The following is a 26,095-nucleotide window of genomic DNA, read 5'->3' on the forward strand; positions in this document are numbered from 1 at the left end:
ACGCCGTGAGTTGAGTATGGTCCAACTCTGTTTCAGGGGTGTATAGGGTCCGATAAAAGTGCCTGAGTGAGGATCGTACCATCTGTGGCCTGTATGGCCGGTATAGTTAGTGCTGCTTCCTGCTGATGTAATTGGGCTGCCAAGAGGCGGCATGCCTTTTCCCCTTGCTCATAGTGTCACCCCTTCATCTGCTGCTGCGCATATTCAGCCTGAGAAGTATACAGGACATTGAGTTCCATTTTGGCCCATTTGAGGTGGCAGCGTGTGAGAGGAGAGGGGGTCGCAGAATATTTGTGGTGCATGTCGCTATTGATTCCTCCAGGGCTTGTTGACAACAGCGTCTTTGAGCACTAGCGATGGCAGCATCTCTCATGAGCTGATCTCTTATTGTCGCCTTTGTAGCCTCCCACAAAACTTGGGGGGAGGAGACCGATCCTTTATTGGTGGCTAGGTAGTTAGAAACATGGGAGCGTAGCGGGTCCTTACCCTGTGGTATGTGGTATCGCAAAGAATTCAAGCGCCATGGTTTTGGCCCCGGGGTGACAAGGCCCCAGTATAGTGCGTGTAGAACAGGGGAGTGGTCTGACAAATCGACCTCTAGAATCTGGAACTTTCTGACCAGGGAACCCTTCTGTCGGTAGTAAGAAAGTAGTCCAATCTAGATTGTTTCCCGTGGACCGGCGATACATAGGTGTACTCTCGGTCAGTCAGGTGTGAAAGGCGCCAGTGGTGTACCAGGCCATGGTCTGATAGTATGTCTCCCAACAATGCTCTGCCTGCGTTGTTGCCTATGTCTAGCATGCCTGTACAGTCAAGAACACCAACACAGGTGAAATTCCAGTCCCCACCTAGTAGATATTGGGAGGCTCCAATCTCCCTCAGGAGATGGTTGAGAAGAAGGAAGAAGAGGCGTTTGGAGCCTGTGTGGGCATATACGGAACCAACGCATATCGTGCGATCCCCAACTCTGAGTTTGGTGAGGACATAACAACCTTCCGGGTTGGACTATGTTTTGAGAACTTTGAATTGTAAGGATTTGCGGAGGAGAATCTCACAGTTGCACAAGGAAAGAGTCAAACCAGCTAAAGAGAAAGAAGGTGGGATAGGAGGAGGGGAAAAGAGGAAGCAGAAAAGGGAGTTAAGAAAGGAGGGAAAAAAGGGGATTGGGGGAAAAAAGAAAGGTGTTCTGAAACCGGCTCAGGACCAAGGGGGATACCTTGTGTGGGCTAGAGACTGTTGATCTGCCGGTCTAATCCTGCGCAGCCCGCGAGCTGGGTACGCCGGGGGGGGGAGCCGATGAAGACTGTAGCTGTGATTAATCAGGGCCAGTATTGAGAGGGGGCCGAAGAGGGGCATATGATGGGGATAAGGATAGGAGAGAGGGAGGAGCAGCTATCCACATAAGGTGGGGCGGGGAGAGGGGAGGTGCGCCAGGGATGTGTAGAGTGTCCAAGCCTGCATTAGGACTCAGGGTTACTCAAGGGAGAGGTGACATGGGGAAGCGGCGTGTCTGTGATGGCCAAGTATACCAAGTATCTTTACTTCCTGGCTTGGGGACCAGTGACAATATAACAGTACAAAGACACCGTGGGGATACTCCAGTTGCACCCGACAGTGGCATGGTATGGGCTAAACAGGAACTTGATGCAAGTCATATGATTTGTTTCTCCTTTCTCCTCATACTCTCGCCCAGGCCCGAGAAGGAGGGGTACATAGTGTTAGCACCAGTAGGGGTCAGAAAGGCTAGGTGGGCCCTCTCTACCTGGAAGCATAGGAGAGCAGCCACCATCAGAGTTGGTCAGGTGTCCCTGGATGCCATTAAAGGTAGCCATTTACAGATGGACATGGGTGTTGAGAAGGGCTCAGGCTGGAGTGCCAAGTTTGGATCAGGGTCAGAATAGGGGCAGGAGTGCAGCAGATCAGATTGGGGGGTGGCAGTTGTAAAAGGGAAAATGAGCAATGATGATGAGTGGAGGTGGAAAAGGAAGAGGGGGTAGTGGGGGGTGCTGCAGCCCCCATGTCAACCACTGTGTCTCAGTGGTAGAGGACTTATGCCAGTCCGAGGAGCGGCAATGGGAGAGGGTCCTTTATAGCCCCCAGTTAGGCTGGACAGGGAAACAGGAAATCCAGCGTTGGACAAGAATCATCTGCTAATACAAAATTACCGAAACATAAACATATGGCACACAGGAAAAATCAGTGCTTTAAACGTTATTCAGTAAACAATAGAAGGCCAGCTACAAACAGGCCCTAGGCAAAACCAGAAACGAAACAAAAGAGATCATGCAATAGGGCAATTGCTGCGACAGCGGAAAAGTACAGGCGGGATACTTATCAGTCCGTTGTGTCAGCGTCCTGAGTGTTCTAAAGCGATTCATCGATGGCCCCCCAATTCTGCGTGTGGAGATCCCGATTTTTCAAAGGAGATCTTGATTTTTCCCTGCACTGGTCTTGAGTAAGGGCCACCACAGCTTGAAAGGCATTGTCTCTACCATCTTGAGACCTTGGTGGGAGTTCAAAAGTCCTGCCCCTTTTCTGTGATATTGAGTTGGTTCAATGATCACTGAGGGCAGTTCGTGAGGGAGAGCCGACTACTGTGGAGGAGCTCGCCAGCAGTTCCGTGGGTGCATGTTCCATGGGCTGGGCAGTAAAGCCATCCAGGTATGAACACAGTTCGGTCGGGTCAAAGAAATCCCCGGACCTGCTGTCCTCTGTTATCCACATTCAAGCTGTCTCAAAGAGGCCAAATTTTACATCCAAATTTCTCAATTGAGGCCGGAGGGCCAGGAATTCTTTCCGTTTCTCATTTGTTTCTCGGGAGAAATCTGCTGCCATGCTGATTTTATGCCCCTCATAGGTATATGGGCTTTGAGCTTGTGCAGCTGTTAGCAATTGGTGCATTTGTTCATGCTTAAGGAAGCATGCTATGATGGGACAGACTTTCCCAGAGGTGTCTTTATGGTGGGCGCCATTCCTGTGCGCCCGTTGGAATTCGTATGTGGGGGAGAAGACAACGCCTGTGAGTCCAGAGAGGAGGTTCATAAGGAAAGCTATGACATCTGTGCCCTCTTTTCGTTCTGGTATTCCAAAAAAGCAGACATTATCCCTCCGGCTCCTATCTTCTGAGTCCGTGACCTTGTTTCGGAGAAACTTCAGTTGTTGTTCCCTGTCTGGCGGGGCTTCGATTCTGCCTTCAACATCAGTGAGACGATGGTCGAGCTCCGTGACAATGTCTTGACCTATGTATGCCCGGATTGATTTTAATTCCCTGGCCAAGTGTGTGATCTTAGAGTCCATGACTTCCAGATGGTGGCCCATTGCGGCAATTTGCTGCAGTATGTGTTCCATGACAATGTCCAAGCGTGCACCTGCTAAGACGTCTATGAAGCCTGAGCCACTAGGAGCTAGAGGGGAGGCTATGGGTCATGGCTGCGAAATAGCTTCTGAAAAAAAGCAGCTGATGAGTAGGTTTACCTGAAGCTTCACTGGCGATATTGCGTGCAGGAGAAAGGACGCTGCTGGTGGCACCAGGAAGGTTGTTGGAGTCAGGTGACTCAGTTCCAAAAAGCTTCCCCGTTGTGTCAGTTTTGTTGGCGTTGTGGACCCCTGATCCCCATGTGCCGGTGTAACAAAGTTATTTCTCAGGTGGACACCTGTCGCAATGCAAGGAGGTGAGACGAGGTGACTCTACACGATGTGGGGTCTCCAGGTCCTCTGAGATATTGCATTGGCGTGGCAATAGCAGGTCCCGGGCATGAGGCTTGCAAGCTTGCAGGCTCGTAGCGCCTGGCATGGGGGTGCAAATTACCTGCCCATGGGATATATGTTATTCTGGTGCCAAGAAGGTCATATTATTGGGTCCCAGCAGGGAGCATCTGACCCGGCGAAGTCTTATGTGGACCCAATCGGCCAGAATGGTGTTGTGGTTCCTGGCACGTCAGGGAGTGTTGGGGAGTAGCACGCTCTGGTTCCAGGCAGAACCAGGGATGTTTTAGCATCTAGTGAGCCGGCCCGTTGGGAGGTGGTACCCCGCTTCTGTCAGGAATATGGCCAGGCGCTGTCCAGGTTTTGCCCAGAATTCCGCTGCGCAACTCTGCGGTGCTTTATGCGCACCACTGGTCATCCCCGCTTGTTCCAAGAATGGCCATCAGCGTCGTCTGCCCTGTGGTAAAGCTCACAAAGCTGCAAGTTCACGGCATTGGTGGTCAAGATGCACTTATCAGTGTTATCCTATGAAAGGACTACATTTCCTATGTTTTTAGAGGCAGCGGCCATCTTGGGGTGTGGCAGACCTATAAAGCCCAGCCACACACAAGCACGTTGCTCACCATTTTGAAGACTTCGATGCAGCCAGACCTCGTGGGGGTTTCTCCGGAGAAGTCCAGAGTTTCTGAATGGCAGAGTATCGTCTAACCAGAGTCCATGGTGCATCCAAAACGAGTAGGTCGTACTCGTAACGGTAAGGCCTTGCTGAAACCAAGTTTGGAGGAAGTTAATACTTCCAAGAGGTAATACACTTTGTGCGCACGTGATTCATGGTTTTTCCGTTCACAGATGTAAAGCGCTCTTTTGGCTCAGTGATTCAAAGCGATTCAGTTCACATAGATAACGCGCATAGTGCACAAGTAATTCATGGTGTTTCCGTTCACAGATGTAAAGCGCTCTTTTGACTCAATGATTCAAAGCGATTCAGTTCACCGAGATAACGCGCATAGTGCACATGTAATTCATGGTGTTTCCGTTCACAGATGTAAAGTGCTCTTTTGGCTCAGTGATTCAAAGTGATTCATTTCACAGAGATAACACGCTTAGTGCACATGTCATTCATGGTGTTTCCGTTCACAGGTGTAAAGCGCTTTTTTGGCTCAGTGATTCAAAGCGATTCAGTTCACAGAGATAATGCGCTTAGTGCACATGTAATTTATGGTGCTTCCGTTCACAGGTGTAAAGCGCTTTTTTGGCTCAGTGATTCAAAGCGTTTCAGTTCACAGAGATAACGCGCTTAGTGCACATGTAATTCATGCTGCTTTCTGTTCACAGATGTAAAACGCTCTTTTGGCTTAGTAATTCAAAGCGTTTCAGTTCACAGAGAAAACGTGTTATGTGCACAAGTAATTCAAGGTGTTTCAGTTCCTAGATATAAAGCGCTCCCTGGTGTTATTTAGTAAGGTGCTTTAGGTTTTGATTAGTAAAACCTTTTGTCAGTTATTAATATGTGAAAGTATTTTGGAGATAAAACTAATCAAAGTTTTCATTGATCTTTGAATAACTTAAGATATGAAAAAAATTCCCATTATCGACTGGCTTCACCATAACTCTGTGCTATAATAGCTTTCTGAGTTGGTGACGCCGGGAGGTGGACCTTTTGTTCAGCAGCGTACAGATCCATAGGAAAGGACCCCGTGACAGCTTCGTGCCCTGTGGCCCCACCATCAAGTGTTGTGCGAGGCTGTGAGGTAACTTCTCTTGGTAGTGTATCCAGGGCTGTGAAAAACAAAGCTCCCCCAGTGGCTCCTCGTAGGCTTCGTTTGGTGTGATGCTGAAAAATTGAGCAACGGCTTCACACTACGCCGCAGGCCCAGATATTGGCTCCTGGGCCACGGGCCTGCTCTGGAGAGCCTCACTGACTCGTTAGGGCCCAGTACAGTCATCTAAGGGGGGAGTGAGGAGGAAGGAGGTGTGTCCCCAGTTGCTTGTCAGCTCTGCCGGTCATCAGGCCACTCCTGCTGGTCCTCAGTGGCTGCGTGCAGCGGGGTGCTGAAAATCGAGCCCGTGGCTCCATGCTTTGCCACATGCCCAGATATTTGCTCCTGGGCCACGGGGTCCACTCCGGTGACCCTCATTGACTCGTGTGGGGACAGCTCAGTCCTCCAGGTGGAGGTGTGAGGAGGAAGGAAGTGTGCCCCCAATTGTCTGTTGGCTGTGCTGGCTGTCAGGCCACTCCGGCGGGTCCTCGGAGGTCGGGTGTGACGGGATGCTGCAGATCAGGCCCCTGGTTTCACACTATGCCGCAGACCCAGATATTGGCTCCTGGCCCACTGGGTCTACTTCGGTGACCCCCACTGACTGTTGAGGGCTCAGTACAGTTATCTGGGGAGGGGGTAAAGAGGAAGGATGTGTGCCCTCAATTGCACGTTGGCTCTGCCATCCGTTAGGCCACTTCGGCGGGCCCTCTGTGGCCTGTGTGGCCGAACGTCAAAAATTGAGCCTACGGCTCCTTGCTCTGTTGCAGGCCCAGAAATCAGCCCAGAGGCTGTGGGATCCACTAGGGCACTCTAGCACCTTTGGCAGTCCCCACCATCTCACAGGGCCTCACCCCAGTTGTCCGAGAAGGGTGGGGAGGAAGGAGGTGTGCCCCTAGCAACTCAGCGGCTCTGCCGCCATTCCGAGGCACCCACCGGCCCACGGAGTTCTTCAATCAGGTGACAATTTTCCCCGTGGCCAGACCACACCCCCAAGAAAGTACTTTTAATCACATTCCTCAAGGTCACCGAGTAGGCCAGGCAACATGTTGAGACATTCCTTGGGCCGAAGGCAGTTGCAGCCCTAATCAGGCAAACAATGATCAAGGCATATGCAGCCCCCATTTGGGCCAAAGTAGGTGGGGCCCACTCGCGCCAATGATCAGCGAGGCAGTCAGAGCCAAGACTGGGCCAAAGGTAGATGCAATCCTAATTGGGCCCACAAGGATCATGGCAGTTGCAGCCCTTATCTGGGTCAAAGGTACAGCAGCCTGTAGCAGAAAACAGGTAGCGGTGATAAGAGATTGGGAAGCCTTGAAGTCACACAGGTCACTCCCAGTTCGCTCTCAACAGTCAGCTTCCTCTGGATGTCCCTCAGTCCCAGGGACATGCTGGGCCTCTTTCATCGTAGACATCCCCTCCCTCCGCTCTTTGGCATGGCAAATTCCTTCCCTCCCTCTGCATACAAGCAGGCTTCTAGGCGTTTCAGGCAGACCTTCAGCTACTTAAGCAGAAAGTTCAGACTTCAGGTGAAGGCTTACCCCAGCCCTGATTGCACAGCAGCCTTTCAAGTAGTCTGTGTAGCACTGTCTTTGTAGATCCAGAAGTACTTGTAATGAGGGCGGATGCCACTTTCATACCTTTTCCAGTAAAGGATATGGATCCACTTTCTAAGGCTTCATTACTGGCTTGAGCTGATTTTCTTTTCATTGTCATTTTTAGGCAGCCCCACAGACCCAGCCTTTGTGCAGGGTGATAGTTCTAAGAAAGTGGAAATGGAGCTGGCTCCAAACAGGAGCATGCACAGCATGGGCACAATAAAGTGTGAGAGCTCTGCACCTACAGCCTTCCTGAGGCAGTAATCAGAGACAGGCAAAAGAGCAGGTCCTGCAACAGAAACTGCAGTCCAACCCCTCAGCCCTACCATTTATCAGTTAGCAGTGCTCAGGAAGAACTAATCATCAACCGTTTGCTGACATTGTCCTAACTGAATTTCTAAGGGTAATCCTGCCTTTAGCATCTTTCCGTTCATTGTCTGGGTCTAAACCAATGCTAAACCAGAGGCATCCCAAATTGCTGCCACTGGCCCCAGTGCTCAGACTCGCACAACACATAAAGCCCTACTACCATAAACGTGCTTCACCAACTACTCACATGCTACCTTCACGTGCTCATGGTTTCCCAGCCTAAGGTACTGGGTTTCATATAACAGTGGAACTTTACATGACAAAAGCTGGTTGGCTTGCCTCTCCTTAAGACAGAGAAAAAGGTCTGTTCACACTACAGATTAAAAAGTATGGTACACTGCTACCAGCAATTTATGTGATGCACCCGGAGAATAGACAATATTCTTGTGCCCACTGTGATGGCATGAAATATGCTTCCATGAAGGTCACAGAACTGATTATTCACCTTGCATTAACGGGACAAGTTTAGCTTAGCATGATGCTGGGGCCAATATAAAAAGTCAGGGTACCAGTTTCACACGCAGTCGGGTATGCAGGGCAGAGGTACATGCCTGTTTTCCATGCAGGGGACATGCCCATCCTAACACCTCTGATTATAGTTTAGTACTGGATCTTCATAAAACCTGGGTTGACATTAAAAGTAACACCATATCTGGTCCTTGAAGCTCGTTAAAAGGCTGTAGATCAAGAATTTCATCTTGGCTTTAAGGATAACAGAATCCTTGCACAGCAATTGCTTCTCTTCTGTTGTGCTGTAGCCAAAACCTGGTATGGCTAAATGGTTTTGTATTGATTTCAGGCAAGGCGGTTGTGTCTCAGATCTGAATGATTTCCCAGTTCCAAGAGTGGATGAACTCATAGAATGCGTAGGAAAAGCAATCTATATCAGTACCTTGGACATGATGAATGGATTCTGGCAGGTGCCGCTCATTCCAACGGAGATGCCCAAAACTGCTTTGGTTGCACCAAGTTTGGCTGCAAGTTTAGTTAACTCAGAGCTCCCACTACATTACAACACTTAATGGGCATTTATAATGCACAATATTGTGCAGCTTACTTAGACAACATCTTCATCTTTATTGAATCCTGGAATGAATATCTAGTGCACTTAGATGTTTTCTAATCCCTTTGAAAGATGCCTGGCTTACAGCTAACTCCTCTAATTGCACAATGGCAGATCCTCAGCTCACTAAAAGAAAAATGAGAGCCCTTCTTTGATTTCTAGGTTATTATATGAGGTTAATTCACACTTTTGCTCTTTAGTTGCTCTCTTGATTGCCTTTTGAAAAGGCAAATATAGAACTAAATATCCAGCAGTCCAGAGTAAGAACAGGCCTCCAGAATTCTGAAAAATGCATTGGCCTCGAGACAGTATTGCAGTGTCTAAATTTTCTCTGTCTTTTGTGTTCCAGGCAGATGCCTTTGAAATGGGCCTTGGAGCCTTTTTCTCTCAAAACTATGGGAGCCTCCAGTATAGTTGCTTGCCAAAAGGATGCAAACCCCTAAATTCGGTGGGGGTTTTTGACTTTTTCAGTCTTACTCTTTTCAGGTGGCTCATGGTACCAGGTCCCTCTTTGATAACTGTGACTAGCTCTCCTGGACGCCTGTGTTTGTCCTACTGATTGTTAGGTTATGGAGGGCATGTCTGACAAAAGTTTTGCCTGACTGACATACCTCATTTGTATCACCCAAACATAGTTGTGCAAGGAACAGGAGTTTTCAAAGACTACCTCCAAGTCAATTATGCACACAGCAGATGCAGACCCACACCGCCACCGGTTGTAAGGTCTCATTGTGTGTCCAAGAGATGTTTTAAGTAAATTGTGACCAGGGTCAACAACATCTGGCTGGATAGTTGTGTTTGCCAGTAGACTAATGGACCAATACACTGTGTCACCTCCAACAGGTGTGTCTGACTGATAGGGAATAGATGGCTGCTCCCCTGCTTGCAGTATGTCTCCTAATACAATGTGGTGGGTGGCACATAGTAATGTGACCAGGGAACATTGATCAACTGCCTCTCTGAACAAATATTGAATAGTTATTACAGAAAACATCTGTAAGATAGAGTAGGAACGTACATGGAGCTAGGCCATGGACTTTTACTATGTAGTGTCCTGCTTGCTTGATACTGCCACACTGAGGCGATTTACTTGTTATGATGAAAGTGCTATTTCAGAGTCGTACCTTGGGGATAAGACACTGCCAAACATACAGTGACATCAGAAACCATTACAAAAAGATTCTTGATGAACAGGCATACTCACTAGAAAATCTGTGACCTTTTATTTCGACATTGGTAACTAACGATAAATTATGTTCTGCAAGCCCTATAAATTACTTTAAAAGTGTATATTAGTGTGGTAATCTTGTGACACACACATTTCTTGAGTGTGTACCTAGGGGTTGGTGACATCGGTGATACTTATATCCTGGGTTTGACCTGTGTGTGGGCAATGTTGACATGAAACGTGTGAGGGTACCCACAAACCTGCAATGAGACATATATGCCATAAGCTATTGCGTTAGCTGTTGTGCCAGTCCTGTTTGTGATACTGTCATATCGAGGTTGGCTGCTGCTTCTAGTCCTTTGGACAATACACATGGTAGGTCTGAGAAAAGCATAGAGATGATCGTTGAAGCACATTTGTTGACTGTGTGCTTCAATCGGTCATGTTTCAACAGTTGTGTAGATTAGTGTATTTTTCATTGTGGGTGCCTGAGTAGGTCCCGTGTGAATGGTTGGCATGCATGGTGTTTGTGGGCACAGCGAAATTTGCAGAGGCTCACCTATGTTGTTACCAGCACTCACATGTACATTTTACCAGTCTTAATATGATGGATTCTGAAACCCACAGGCCCTGCAGCTGTTGAGAGCGAACGGTGATGATGGTGTGTTGTTCCATGGCGGTGAGTTGGAGACAGGATCAGGGCTTTCTCTGGGGACATAGAGCTGCCACCTGTATCTTGGCAGGCTTGTCCTTCATTTGCCTCCACTCTTGCCATTTCATTTTACGGTCCTACAGAGTCCGTACTTTGACCACTAATGCATTCACTTTATCTGCAAAGTCCTGCCACAAGGCCTGCTTTCTCCACTCCACTGAGGGTGTGTGGGTGCAGACTTTGTAGTCACCATAGTGCTGACCACACGCTCTGCCTCCTCCTCCTCCTCCTACCGCCTTATTCTCGAGGTTGATGGTCTGCATTCTGCTGGCTGTAGTAGCATTATAGCTCCAAGATGGGGCACAAAGAGAGGAGAGTAGGGTAGTAGGTAATAGTATTATTTATGTGCTTCATATTGTTATTGTGTCTTACGTGCTTAATTGCTGTCGGTTGTGGGGTAATTCCTCTCCTACTCTTTTGATATCAGATGCTGCAGCATGGTGCGCGGGGTTGTGGCATAATCTACAAACGCAATGCCAAGTATTACATGGTTTCAGGAGCATGGGTGCACTTCACCTGATTTTCCTAAATTGCAATGAAATATGTTTTTCTTATACCTTTACTAAAAATGTAGGGTTTTGGGCAAATCTCCCTGAGAAAATAACAATTGGGTAGATTCGCCCTAACATTGTTACAGAGGGGCAGATTCGTTCTACAAAATATAAAATACCGAGCATTGGGAAATACAATGCCTTCTCCTAGAAGGTATTATTGTCTCCGTGAATAGTACATCACATACAAAACCACCAGAAATGGCACTCACACTATCCTGGCCGAGCAAATAACCACCTCAGCCAGACAGCACCACACTAGGATCCAGGACATCGCCAGAATGGAAATAAAGAAAGGTAACAAACAGGCAGGCATTCTCCATCTACACACCCAGCATCTGGAACTGCAGCCCAGTCACCACTAGAGCTTATCCTCCTCTGTGGCAATTTATAAAGGACTTGGATAGACACATCTTTAAAGAACCCTCCACCCTACACAACACTCAACTACCCCAGCACAATTTGTCACATTGAAAACAATCATGATTCTGTAACTGGGATGCTCTCATGTGCCTCTGCCCTTTGCCCTAGCTGGGTTCTAGCCTCACGCACATAATTACATGTGTATTTATTTATTTGAACTGGTTTCAATACAGTGACATGCTTCATTTCAACTTGATTACTTGTAAATTCATTGTGGTGGGTTAATGCGTTTGGTTGCATAGTTGATTGACCTGCTGATACATGTTAGTGGTTAAAATTCCAATAAAATTAATGTTTTCAACAAAGTTTGAGTAGAGATGAGTTTTAATAGAAGAGTAATTCGGGGTTGTAGGATAAGTGCTACAAGTAAAAGGCTCCCATGGAGACCAGCACACAAAGAGGTGTGTGCTGGAACTTTGGATTATTCATGGTCTGTCTAATGTACCCTTGGTATAGTCTCTCTGCAGACGTATCCTTATATATCATACAGTCATTGTTTCCTCTATTCTCCTGTCATTGCTTGCTGCCGGTTGTGGGTTTTGAGATTGACAGAGATATTCTGTGTCGCCAGTTCAGTTATCGCCTCATTTTCTAGTTGGTGGTGGATAAGGAATTCCTGTGCACATCTGCAATGGACATTGCGCTGATCATTGACTTGAGCCAGTGGACGTATTTATTTGTTTCAAAGTAAAGGCAATAGGGACAAACACTCTGGTACACTGCATGTCATCTTGCATCAGGAGCATTCAATTGCCTCATTTCAAATTTGCTGGTAGCGGAAGGTCTGCATATATGGCTGGTCAGTTCCGGAAATTCCCATCAACTCTTGACTCTGATCTGAGACTATCTCAGTCTCATAATCATGATATCATGCTCCATTGTGGCATGGGCAGCAAGTAGATCAAGAAAAATGTTGAGGTCTTCCCTGATGTTTATTAATGCAATCGTTTTCCTCTCTCTGGTACATAGCATGATTTGCATTTTTTAATAAATAAATAAATAAAAATACAAATTCTTCCAAATTTATTGCAGATGTCACTTCCTATTTCAGGATTTTGTTTTGCATTTGAAAGGTTGGAGATCAATTAGTCATTGGGTAGGATCTTAATATCAGCAGTTGTATTTTTCTTGTTTTTACCAAGATGATGTTTGTGGTGCCATGCTTCAGGGTTCAGGGACAGTTTACATAGAAATATATACATCATGACGTTTGTGATTTCCGAAAGCTCTGATGTACAGCACACTGACACTCTTCCGCTTGAATCCCTCTTCATAAAAATATGAAATAAACAAACAAATTCGTGTTGTTCTTTTCTTTTGTGTTCAGATTGCTTTTTCCTGTCAAAAGTTTGAGACAAATATCTTTGTGTACCCTGTTCATTAATCAGGCACACAAGCATTGCAAAGCATAATTGGGAAGTACAATATGTAAACTATGAATATTTAAAAGCCTGATTTGTTCCCCCAATGAAAGTAACCAAGTATAAGAAAACCATCATTATCATTTCATTGTTACAGTTTGCCGAAGAACGTCTACAGCATCATCCTAAAAAACTTGCTACAAATTTATATCGATTCTTGAATACTAAGCTAGTTGGCATTCAGTATGTGCCGTTAAGAGACTCAGGGGGTCATTCTGACCCTGGCGGTAAAAAACGCCAGGGCCAACGACCGCGGGAGCACCGCCAACAGGCTGGCGGTGCTCCCATGGGCATTCTGACCGTGGCGGTATAGCCGCGGTCAGAAACGGAAAACCGGCGGTGCACCGCCGGTTTCCCGCTGCCCTGGGGAATCCTCCATGGCGGCGCAGCTTGCTGCGCCGCCATGGGAATTCCGAGCCCCATACCGCCATCCTGTTCCTGGCGGTTTTGGCCACCAGGAAGAGGATGGCGGTATGGGGTGTCGTGGGGCCCCTGGGGGCCCCTGCAGTGCCCATGCCAATGGCATGGGCACTGCAGGGGCCCCCGTAACAGGGCCCCACAAAGATTTTCAGTGTCTGCCATACAGACACTGAAAATCGCGACGGGTGCAACTGCACCCGTCGCACCCCTTCCACTCCGCCGGGTCCATTCGGAGCCGGCATCCTCATGGAAGGGTGTTTCCCGCTGGGCTGGCGGGCGGCCTTCTGGCGGTCGCCCGCCAGCCCAGCGGGAAACTCAGAATAACCGCGGCGGTCTTTTGACCGCGCAGCGGTATTCTGCCGGCGGGACTTTGGCGGGCAAGGTCAGAATGAGGGCCTCAATGTCCTTCGAGTATTAAAATGAATCTTTAAGGGGATAGTGCTCAAAATAATAAATTATAAAAACGGCCAAGTTTAAGTATATGTCGTGCAATATATAATATGTCATTCACACATATAGTGACAAGGTAAAATCAATTGTTTAATAAACTAGTGTAGTTGAGATGTGTTTCTGTGAAGCAATTGTATTTCAATGTAATTTCAGGAGTGCTGGACCCATGCCAGGTTGTCGGGTTATTAACCTATACTTAAATGCAATGCATAAACTCGTTTCCAGGTTAGTCTAAATATCTGGCATGGATCCCCTTCCCTCCACATCCTTCTTCCCCTCACCCCCACCATGCATAGATCTACTTTAGACACCTCAGACCTGGAAATTGGAATTTATTTAATTAGAATGATTTACACAATTTGGTGCTCTATGCTCATTTTTCAAACCTTTTTTCTCTTTGGTGAACAGAGCAGACCCGGACTAGCCTGCTCAGGACCCTGTGCAATGATGCCAAACTGTGTGAAGACGTCACAGCTAAACGGATGCTTCTGGAAAACAATGAGCTTTTCCTGCGCAATAATTTGAAATCAGCTGTTGTTATCAAAGGTAAAACAGACTAAACTTGAACTGTATGAATAAATGCATTTCTTGGTGAAAAGGGCAGTACTCTGAGCTTCTGCATGCACTTCTCGTTGTCCATTTCACACTCCCTAAGCCAAGGGGCTTCTGTGAATAGAGCCAAGCACCTAAGATCATGTTCTTTGAAGGGTTGGGCCTTAGCTCCTCATTGACTTTGAGAATGGTTGTGACAGTTCTCATGTTAGTGGGAATGGTGTTCCATGTCCTTGTAGCAAAGATGGAGAAGGCTTGTCTTTCTCCGTCATCTATGTAAAGGAACCGGTATCTTGTCAACTTGTTGGTAATGCATCTGTTCTTGAAGATGATGAGATGGAGAGGAAGCATGTGTAGCTCCCTCTGGGCTGGGGAGATGTCGTTGTATTGCTGTTGGCCTCTTGTTTCCACTACTGGCGATACCACCTGAACTGAATAGAACTTCAGACACCTTACAAGCATCCAGCCAGGTGACTGGAACCACTGCAAAAATGACAGAGTTCAGGAAGGGATATGAAAGGAACTACATATTCATAGTAGCACTACAGTAATTATGTCCTACTGCAGTCTTGGAGTAATTGAAGTCCTTATAAGATTACTTTTTATTACTATTGTTCACTTGTCTAAAGTTATTCTGTTCTTCCACAAACCAGCGCTATATCTGTATATTACCTTTTCTTCATGCCTTTGTTTAATTAGAAGTATTTTTCTACAGAACTAATGAAATTTGAAGAGGAAGTGACAGAAAAGAAGGCAAAAAAGATCCCTAAAGAGTAAGTCGTTTTTATACACAATTAACATTTTTGGAAACTTTCAAGGTAGAATCAGAATGTATTGCAATGAGAGCCATATGTACAAAAAGATTGTGTTGATGCAAACAAGTCAGGGCAACCCAATTTTGGAGCCTTGAAAAGGCAGCTTGTCGTCAGCCCCTGTTTAAACATAGATCACTTTAATCCATCCCAATGGAATGAACCCCGAATATTCCTTCCTAAACACTTGTGGGTTGCTCACAGTTACACATCCACCCACAGCAATTCTCTGCAAGCACACATCATAACTCCCTCTTATACTCTTAACTATACTTCCCCCTTCATGTGACTTTCATTTGATCAACCCTGACCAGTCTAGTAATTCTCTTACTATCATTTAGGAGTAACAAAGTTCAAAGCTCACTCCCATTGAAGGAAAAAAGTAGAGACATACAGGTGAAACTATGACATTTAGCCTGAAAAATTCATGTTAGGGGACACACCACTTGTTTGTTTTGTTAAATATTAGCTTTTACGTTTTTCAACAACATGAACGTCATTTAAACTTTGGTTTTTCCAGTGAAAAACAATTACATATACACGTGTAGTTATGGCGATGGAACCAGTGTAATTACGGTTAGAATAGAGTTTGAGGTAAAAAAAACATTTTTGATTTCTAAATAACTTTTGCACCGTACAATGAACATGCACAAACCTTTTTTTTTTTTTTAAAGTATACCTACTTTGGATTCTTCATAGCAGTTTTCATGCAGATCCCAAGTAGGGGCCAAGAAAAAAAGGGGTCAGGAAAGTGTTATTTCTCATTGTAATTCCTATATGATTGTTCTTTGATACAGAAAAATCGGCTAAACTGAATTAAACCAAATTTGGCACAAAGGGAGAAGTTTATTCACTGAGTGTGCTTTTGTTAATTTGGTGTAAATCTGTTCAGTAGGTTTCAAGAAATAAACATTTACAAAATTGCTCGGATTAGACATGGAGAGATTCAATTTTAGATATATCTGGACCAATAATTCACGGATAAGGGTTCAGGAATTCGCTGAGTTGTCGTGACTCCATTTACAAAAAAAGGCTCCCCACTGGAGTCTCTTCTCCTGTTGTACATCATGGATTTGCAAATCCAGCACTAGATTTATGAATCTGTTGCTTTCTGATTAGCTGGCCTACACAGAAACATTTCTGTTGTGGTCGCCACTACCTATCAAGCTGGACTGACAACTGTGTTGGGGAAAATAAAAATAAAAGAGGGATAATGGGATAGGGTGAACATGCCGTGACCCCAAGCCTTATGTGGGGTGTGCCTAAAGGGCCCACCTATTTAATAAAATAAAAATCAAAAAATATATATTTATAGTGGGATTTGCAAATCCAAATCAAATTTGTGATTCTCTGATCCTCCCTAGGCCTCTGAATTTGTAAATCCAGTAACCGATTCGCAAATCCAGAAAAATAGTTGAAGAAAAGTATTTGGAGAATTAATGCTTTTTTGATTTTTTTACCATCAAAAACAATGGTCATCTGAAATTGCTGTAAATCCGAAATATTGGTGCTGAAATAAAGTTAGGGTAAAATTGTGGATGCGAAATTGCAGTGGTACATCCTTCATGAATATAAAATAGACAAGTCTAAATCCATCAGTAAAAAACAGATTCCCTGTCCATCAAAACACAATAATCAAATTTCTTCAGCTCTCCTCCATCTCTGCATAAAAAAAATCATTCACAATTCCACATGCCTTCAATTTCTTTTTCCCACCCTTCTCTCTGTAGCTGGGCAAAACGCCACTTCATGCCACACATTCCACTTACTGAATTCCGTGACCTGCAGGCAAGACTAAACTAAAAGTGTCTTGCATTTTCACAAAAAATTAAACTCATAGTTATGTTCCACTTCCTGAATTCTTGTGATTGATTTTTGAAAGCCATAATCACCCAGGTTACTTTTCACTACATTAACCTCTTCACTCTATCTATCGGTGTTGTGGAATTAATTTACTTAATGTAGTTTGCGGTGTGTTCCACTTCCAGTGTTATGTGCACAGATTCCTTTAATGCAGTATTCTTGTTTAATCAATTTTCTGCATCCTGGTTGCAACTACTGATGATTATGAAGAGGAAGGGAGTCTTTCCATTTGACAAACCCATATGTGACAGCCAGTTGTGTCAAGGTTGCCACCTACACAGTTCGCCAGTTTTTCAGTTTACCTCTCCCTGCCACCTCTAAATTGGCAGAAAGCAGAAAATGTGCTTCTTCGAAAAACCATAAGAGAGAAATGTTTCTCCATTCTTTCCTGAGGTTAGCAGAAAGAGGTGGTTGTGCCATGTTTTGGCCGCCATATTCCAAAAACCATAATCACACTGAATTAAAACGGTGCCCTAAAATATCAAATGAACAGAACAGGCCAACATAAGAATAGTGTAGCATATGTCGTCCATAAACTCTGCCTCTGGGATTTGTAGTTTCCAAGGGGAGTGACGCATAGATCCTTGACTCATATGGTACTGCTTTCTGGCTCTTCTGCACTCGTAAAGTCTTTTTGTCCAGAGCACCACTTAGTACCCTCAGTATTGACCATCCACTAACGTAAGCTCTGTAGTAGTGGCAGTTTGCACCATGCACAGCTCATTCTTTTTAGGTCTGATCTAGAGACATCTTTATCTGTCTCGCCAGTCCCACGTTTTATAAGTAAAAAAATGTAATGCGGCTTGTGTAGACTGCCTAAAAAGTAGTCCACTTCACTGTCAGGACTGCTGAGCTCTCATTTCGCCTTAAATGTGATCCCTTAATGAGGTCAGTTGTGTTTTACTTTTTTCCCAGACATACGCTCTCCACTTTTAGATGACAGCTTTTTAACTTTTTATTACTAAATAGTATAAACTTTAAAGCCTATTGCGTATGGTTTCAAAAATAGCAGGTAAAAACAAAGGTAAATGCTTGCCATGGGCAAACCTTTTGTTTCAGTGCTTGTTCCCAAAGTGAGCAGCGTTTGAAGTGCTCAGGCCTTAGCAACAGCGGGCAGTGGTGTTGTAGCCGTGAGTAGTGAATCCCTTGTGACTCCAAAAAGGTGCAAACACATGCATTGTGGGTTCTCCTGTGTCCACGGATCGAGGTATGCGGCCCCTTATGGACCACACATGTACACTTAAGCCTCCCTTGCGTCTGCCTGCAGTAAGCCTACCACGTCTATTAACACCATGCTCTCAATAGGAAGCCTGCAACACATAAACTAAGACACACACCAGTTATGTTCAATTTCAGCGCACGGGTACAGGTCTGAGCAATATTCCCATGTTTCATTCCAATTGGAAGTACCTGCTACCCACGGTAAGGAATGTTATATGTTGCTACACCAAGAAAACATATTGATCCCATGGTGAATATGGCAAGAAAGATATCACACAATCAGGTCACTCATTTGACATAGGATAAATTAAGATGATGGAGTCCTATTTATATAAAGTCCTATTTTCTGCTCATGGTGTTTGTTAAAGGGTGGCACGTTTCTGTTTCTGGAAGGTAAACAATGCATAGTGCCATTCACTACAGAGATGTTTAGACGAGAAACGGACAACGTGAATCGTTTTTAAATTGGGTTTAAAACAGAATTTAGGGGCATATCTATACTCTGTTTGCTCCGAATGTGTGGCAAAAATGTTGACGCACATTCGGCGCAAACCCTGCCCCATATTTATTCTTTTATGCCCGACCCCGCGGGCGTCAAAATCCCACCATGTGCGTCATTTTTTGGAAGGGGGAACCTGTCTTGCGTTAATGATATGCAAGGTAGGCGTTCCCTTCCAAAAAATGACTTTAAGGCCTGTGCACCTTATTTACACCCCAGCGTCATTTTGACGCACAGGAGGGGGTGGGCCTTAAAAAATGGCGCACAGCCTGTTGTGCGCCGTTTTTTAATGCCTGAGTCAGGGCAGGCGTTAAGGGACCTGTGGGCTCGGAAGGAGCCCAGAGGTACCCTCCCCTGCCCCCAGGGACACCCGCTGCCACCCTTGCCCACCGACACCCAAGGATGGAGGGACCCATCCCAGGGAAGTAAAGGTAAGTTCTGGTAAGTATTTTTTTCTGATTTTTTTAAGTGGCATAGGGGGACACAAGTCCCCTGGGCATGGCCATTGGGCAAAGGGGCATGACTCCTGTCTTTGCTAAGACAGGAGTCATGTCAATGGAGGTTGGGCGTCAAAACAAATGGCGCAAGTCCGGTTTGAGGCCTGATTTTTGCCTCAGACCTGACTTGCACCACTTTTTTATGCACAACCCCCATTTTCCCATACGCCGGCGCTGCCTGGTGTGAGTCATTTTTTTTACGCACACCAGTCCGCAGCGCTGGCTAACGTCCTTCCATAAATAAGGCACCTGCATGTCGCGTTGGAATGGCGTTAGCCGGCGGTAAAATTTTTGACGCACAACTGCGTTGGCGCAGTTGTGCGTCAAAAAGTATAAATATGGCCCTTACTGTATCAAGGCACAGATCAGATGGAATGCGTTTTCAGGGTTTGTAAAGCCTATACCATTTCAAGATATTCTTATTGTGGGTCCTTGTGCTCATCTTATCTGAAAATCACATTTAGCAATTCATTTTTCAGTACCCTAGATATGTCTTCTTCCCGTTGGCTAAAGACCCATGGCTTGGTTGCACGGCACCTGACCATAATGGATTTCCTGGCTCCCACGGCTGTCTCCCACACTGCTAAATATGTCCCAGTTCTGGACAAGCACGTTGTTTCCAAAGTATTTGATGAGGTACGTCTAGCTTCCCTTTTATTGCATTGAACGTATGTCTTTTTTAAATTTAGGGCATACTTAGGCCCATAGTTATACTTTTTTAGCACCTCATTTGCGCCATTTGTTGATGCAAAAACTGCGCAAACTTGCAAAATACAATTGTTTTTTGAAAGTTTGCACCGTTTTTGCGTCAAAAAGCGGCGCAAATGAGGCGCTAAAAGAGTATAAATATGGTTTTAGTTTCTCAGTGTAAAAAGACAATGGTTGATGTATGTTTAGGGTGAAATAGTGACCTGTGTAAAGAATGGATGGATGGTCTTTGGTTTATTGGGGAAGGTAGCATGTACTATTTTCATCTCATTCATTCTAATTGTCTATAAATATACCACCATAACTTTACTTATTTTAAACGACTCTCACACACGACTCGCAAAATAATTCTCTTGAGTAAGTAATTGCTAACAATACAGTATATACTCCTTAAAGTTTTACACTATCAGCACAACATGGTTGAAAGCAATATCTTTTACCACGACTGTAGTAGTGCCCTCTCTACTGCCTGATAGTTTTCACAGGAAGCATCACTAATAATTAATACTCCGAATTTAGGGGGCTGACTAATTCTTGGGTGCGAGCTCAGACTAAAGCTAAAGAGGAGAAGCAGATGAGGGGGCACAAAAGAGAACACACAAAATGGTAGAGGAGAATTCAGTAGTGCAGGGCGGAAGAGGCTGAAAGAGGTAAACAGAGGTGAAAATGAGAGGGAAGTAAATGGCAAAGAGGCAGAAAGAGAGCATAGTCAAAGAGTTCAGGTGGGCACCATAGACGGGTTCAGGTGCTTCACCCCCTATGGTATAGGAACATGCAGGCCTTAAGAAAGTAGCATAGCAAAACATCCAAAGAAAAATTAAAAATGCAAAAAGGGGCTTCAAGTAACAAAATAAATTAGAAAACAATGAGTGTAAAAGAAAAAATAATTACCTGACTTAAAGGAAGTTCAGCAATAAACCAACCATCAAACTAACAAATCAATACATACATATGTACATACATAGTACATACATACACACATTTGAAGGAGTATTTAAAATAGTACATTAGGAGTGCATCCCAGTGCTGGATCAAGTAGAACAGGCCCTTACCATTTATGCTAAAGGAAAATACACATGTACATATTGTCTTTTTGTCATTTTGTTAATGAACAAATATATTCAGTAGTGTATGTGTGACGATAATCTCAGTACCAAAGGCACGGTAATTGTTGAAAATGTTATTCTCTTACACTGAACAATCAATGGATACCCATTTTAAGATTGTAAGTCTTCTGCAATTTCGATTTAATTTGTTTAAATAAGCTCTGGTTTCAGCACCACCAAGTCCTGTGTATTATGAAAGTAAATAACAGTAGTTTTGACAGGGAAAAGATCCAATAACTACTCTAACTTTGCCTTTAGTTTTGGGTACCTTTTGCAGGTTTTTTTGTTGCAAATCTTGATTTTGAAATGTTTTCTTGACACTGCTGTTCAGATCAGATGGGGTATCTTCCCTTCTTTGGAATACATGGGGGCCAGAGACACATGCTATCGTTATGTTATGAACAAATGTTATCATGATATCCTTATTTTAGAAGATGCCGCCAAGGTGCATGAATCCCGCATTGCATGGATTAGGAAGAAGCTAAGAGTGTTCTGATAGACTGTAAATTGTACAAAGGAGATGCCCAGTGAAGACTCTGCAACTTTCTTTTCAACATTTTGATAATTACAAACATTTATTGGCACTGGCAACTTGTGCCTGTTAGACTTCCAGAATGGAGTGGGGGAATTTTCAGGCAAGTTGTTTAAAGAGCAGTAGCAGAGTATCTCTTAGAAAGTGACCATTTCTGCAACAACAAAAAAACTGTCAGATGGAAGAGGTGATATGGAGTGAAAGAAAAAAAAAACATTGATATCACTGCTTGCTGAAGAATCCTGCACTTCTTGTACTTGAAAGTCATCCAGAAACCACTGGTCCCTATCTGGTTCCGTTCACATTCTCCTCAGGTCATCATCCTTTCCCTCAGTAAGCAAGTGGTATTAACCAACTCGACATTCAATGCAACAATCATAACTTTGGTACCTCCTTTTAAGGTCATGGGTAAGAGCGGTTTTCTAAAATCCACGGACATACATTATTGTCATTTCTTCTCTCTCCTGGTCTGGTCAGAGTACATGGGGAAAGGAGATTCTTTGCTTTAAACCTTGAAGAACATGTGATTGAAGGAGTATACTGTGGGTAAGAACAGTATATGATTATTTTGAGGTCATCAACTTCTCCTAACTTAAGGGTTTATTCTATGCATGCGCTAAGCACATTTCAGAAACTATTAATTCCATAAAAATGTTTTTTCTCATGGTCCTACTCTTCAGGGTGACCAATATTCAGTACTACATACCTTTGAGAGGGAGGCTCACCTTTCTGTTTTCTTCTACCAAAAAGAAACCTAGATTAGAAGATGTGACCACCTGCTTGTGACCATATTTATTCTTTACTTTTCCTATTAGATCATCTTAGAAGAAAGGGACTAATAAGCCAGGTTGTCTATTAGCACAGTAATAATCAAGTTGTCCCAGTCACTCCCTGGCCTTGAGCTGCAGTCCAGTGCTAAAGTACTTCCAGGTTTCAAACCGGCTGATTCTACAGCAAGCCAACTGAATTTCTGGGACATGATGGACAAAATAGGTGAATACAGTTTCTCTCAAAGAAGTGCAGTAGATGGCAGGTGATGATGATAGACACGCCGCAATTCCGAAGCAGTATCACTAATGCCAGCACTAAATTTGAGCCGGTGGTTGAAGGGGGGCCCTCTGCACTTATCTTTTCTCATCAGTCTTTGACTTCAAGCAACAGGGAGAAAAATACAACAGGGAAAAAAGGAAGAAGAGGACAAATAAAACTAGTGTCAAAGGGTGAAAGCAGGGATGGTACAGGTCTTGCATGAGTTAGATTAAGTAACAAGAAGTGTATGGTGGTGGATAAAAGAGGCATGAGGTAGAATCAAGACTATGCATGTTTAATATTCGCCATCCCTGACATACAGTAGCAAAGGGCGCAGGCTTCTTAGTAAAACATTGGGCCATGACACATATTCTTTTACAAATAAAGCCCTGACTAACATGGAGAGTTTTCGATTAATGGATACGCTGAAGACACACAAGATAAGTATTCACACCTCTTCTACACCGGTGCAGCAAAGAAAATGGGCTCATGATACAGCCCCAAGAGTGTAAAGACACGTTTTATGAGTCATAAACATCAGTTTACACTCACAAATGAAAGTATTTGCCACCTATGTTCTCAAGTGTTGAAAAGCCTTTGTGGATCCTGACTACTGGACATTGCTCTTCTGAGGGAATTTTCCAGAAAATGTTTGCTCTTTTCTCCCAGTCTTTGCTAACTCTCTGTGCGTAAACTTAGGACTCTTGACACTTCCCCACTGTCTGGCAGTGGGAAAGTGGGTGCGCCCATCCTACCTATAATCGAGAGGGGCTGTTGGGGACATGGCTGAGGTGCTGTACTCCGGAGGGCCCTGTGAAACATGTATACCACATACTTGGGGCGGGACCGGCCCAAGGTACTAGGATGACGTGCACTGAGTGTGCCACCCCCTAGAAGATCCTGTTAGCATGTCCTAGGCCTATGGAAGAGGCCCGCAGGGGCACTAGTGTTGCAGCACTCAGAGAAGCAGTCCTAATGTGGGGGCCAACTCTGAGCTGCCTTACACCTTCCCCAGAGGGCCCTGACAGAAGGACTGGTGGCAGACGGAGGGCAGGGTAGGTATGCAAAGCTGAACACAGTCAGGGCATGGGAGAACCCCCAATTGGGTATCCCCTACCTAAAGGGGAGGTCAGCCACACCCAGAAGGATGGGACAATCCTCTACTAAGTGGCGAGGGGCAGGGGCACTGTCCCACTGGATGGGCAGGGGGGAAGTGAGCATGCATCTCCTCGCCTAGATGGGAGGTGGCATGGACCAACGTGTGTGGGCCCAGCCATGGCAGGGTCCAAGGTGTGCACAGAGGCCACAGGACCTTCAGAGGTTCTGAGCCTGGCATACAAGCCAGTGGATGCACACTAACATGATGGGGGATTTCATGTATGTTGCACCTGGCACAGCTTGCCAATAGGGGCACCATTGTCAAGGGGTGCAGGGTCATATAATGGGCCAGGCCCAGAGGGCCTCTCTGTGCCCATGTGCACATGGGAGTTCATATATATGGGGAGCTTGGCATAGCTGGCCTCGAGGTGCCTACTTGCACCAGGGCGTCATATGCTTAAATGAGTCTGGCACAATGTGCCAGTGTGTGCATACTTGCATATGGGTGTTGCCATGTGGGAGCGGTCACTAGTAACACTCGCCCATATGTGCATACTGCGCCCAGGTGGTATTCCTGTATAGTTACTGGAGCTGGCATTACTCATCAGGGTGGGCACATTTGCACACGGGTAGTTTAATATAGGAACTGAGCCTGCCAGAACAGGCCAGTAGTGCTGCATGTGCACCTTTGCGGTGGCTTTATTAAAAGTGCCCTACCTGCCGCGGTGGGCAGGGATGTGCGCCAGGGCATATGTGCCCAGGGAGAGTGAACACCCATGCGTGCTCGCACAACCTGTGAAAGCTGCTCTACTCAAAACGTGACATGGGAGAATGAGTCTTATTATATCTGGCTGCAATAGTGGATTGCAGGAGAGCAGCCTCATGACATTTAGTATCGTTGGACTCAAACCCCTTCTGATGGTAAAGGTGGTTTTGTCATCAATGCCCTAGAAATGCCACTTCTGGTAAGTGGGCATTTCTAGGTGCTGAAGTGGTTCTGGTTTCTAGTAAAGCAGGCTTCATTCTACAGTTCACTAAGGTAGAACACATCTGTGCATTTCCCAGGTGACCGCTATAAAACTTGGTCATCTAGAACAACAGATCCCTGCAATTTGAGGCCTAGATAGATGGGTTGGTGGGAGAGGTTTTTGACACTTGGCCTCTTGAAGCCAGGGCATGGCCCCACTAAAGATATAGATCTGCATTCTACAGCCTCAGGGTGCACAGGGAGACAATGTAGGGGAGACTTCTGTGGTTCAAAGGAGAACCCTTCTAACCACCCCCAACTTCAAAGGAACCCTCTTGTATAACGAGGAGGGTCAACATCTGCAAGGCAGAGTAACATATATGATGATGCAGGACCAATGCTGCTGGACCATGTGGGCACACTGCCATTGGAATCTGTTGTGCCCAGGAGGTTAACTGTCCAAGGGGGGGATACACACTCACCTTCCTGCTCAGAGACTGGCTGGGGCTGATTGTCTGCTATTGTTTAGCATCCCAAAGGGTAACTCTCCAAGGGCACATTGGCTTGCCACCCTGTTCTCAGAGGAGGTCTCCTGAGAGGGACTTACATCAACAACTGGTAATACCTGGAGTGTGGTGGCCTCCGCTGTGTCTACATTGTATGCTGTATTTCACCTGGCAGCAGCAGTGTTAGAGTGGCCTAAGTATCATGTCTGGAAAACGAATTTACTTGTTGTGGAGCTTGCCAAGGACTGCCCATATTTTAGGTGAGTGGCCCTTCATTGTGAGGACCACTGCATGCCAAAACATCTTGGTGTGAACAGGATCACTGGGTGCGGGCACCATGGGGCCCACTATTGTTGAGTGTGTCACATTTCTCTTGTGTGAGCCTCGGCTGCATGCTCATTGTGTGCGGTGCCCTATTCATTGATTGCAATTCTCAGATGTGGGGGTACAACCTGAGTTGTGCTGTAGTTCTCCTTGTATGGCACGACTGAACTTGTGTCGAAGTGTGTGACCAGGGAGTTTGGTGCGACTACAAGTCATTGTGTGCTAGACAGTGTACCTCTTCCTAGAGAGGTACAGCAACCAAGTTCTGAGTGTGATTGGACGGTCTAGTGCACCTCAAGTCAATGTGTGCTAGACGTTGTGCATCCTAGAGGTGTGTGGGGTTTACATCCTTTGTGGGACATTCTCGGAGTGTCTGGTGTTGTTCAAGTTATGCAACAGGTTGATGCCTCTGTCTGAGGAGGTACCACCTTGAGCATTGGTTTATGAATGATCGTACAGTCAGGGCGACTCAGATCAGTGGACCCCTGACGTTGTGCCTCCTTTTGGTGGAGGTACACGTCTGAGCAGTTTTCACGAGGAATAGTAACTGTCTGGGGGGTCACTTGAGTCTTCATGCCCCCAGACGCAGCATTTCCTAGTACAGGAGGTGTGGGCCTAGTGTGCAACTGGAAGTGTCGTGGGTGACTCAGGTCAACAAGCCTGGACAGGACCTCTCTATTCCAGAGATGCTATAATTGGTAACTGTTTGGTAACACTGGACTGTCTGGCTGGGCTAGGCACCTC

The 26,095-nt window shown here is 45.5% G+C and overlaps 1 protein-coding gene across 3 annotated transcripts in view; it reads left to right on the forward strand.

The window, feature by feature from the left end:
• Positions 1 to 26,095, forward strand: part of VWA3B (von Willebrand factor A domain containing 3B) — an 829,217-nt gene that overhangs the window by 355,989 nt on the left and 447,133 nt on the right. For all 3 annotated transcript variants that reach the window (XM_069204269.1, XM_069204271.1, XM_069204270.1), the window contains 3 exons: positions 14,046 to 14,183; positions 14,905 to 14,962; positions 19,561 to 19,717. In XM_069204269.1, the coding sequence (XP_069060370.1) occupies positions 14,046 to 14,183; positions 14,905 to 14,962; positions 19,561 to 19,717 (353 nt within the window). The remainder of the gene's footprint in view (positions 1 to 14,045; positions 14,184 to 14,904; positions 14,963 to 19,560; positions 19,718 to 26,095) is intronic.

This window comes from Pleurodeles waltl, chromosome 8 (genome assembly GCF_031143425.1).
Source record: "Pleurodeles waltl isolate 20211129_DDA chromosome 8, aPleWal1.hap1.20221129, whole genome shotgun sequence".
Lineage (NCBI taxonomy): Eukaryota > Metazoa > Chordata > Amphibia > Caudata > Salamandridae > Pleurodeles > Pleurodeles waltl.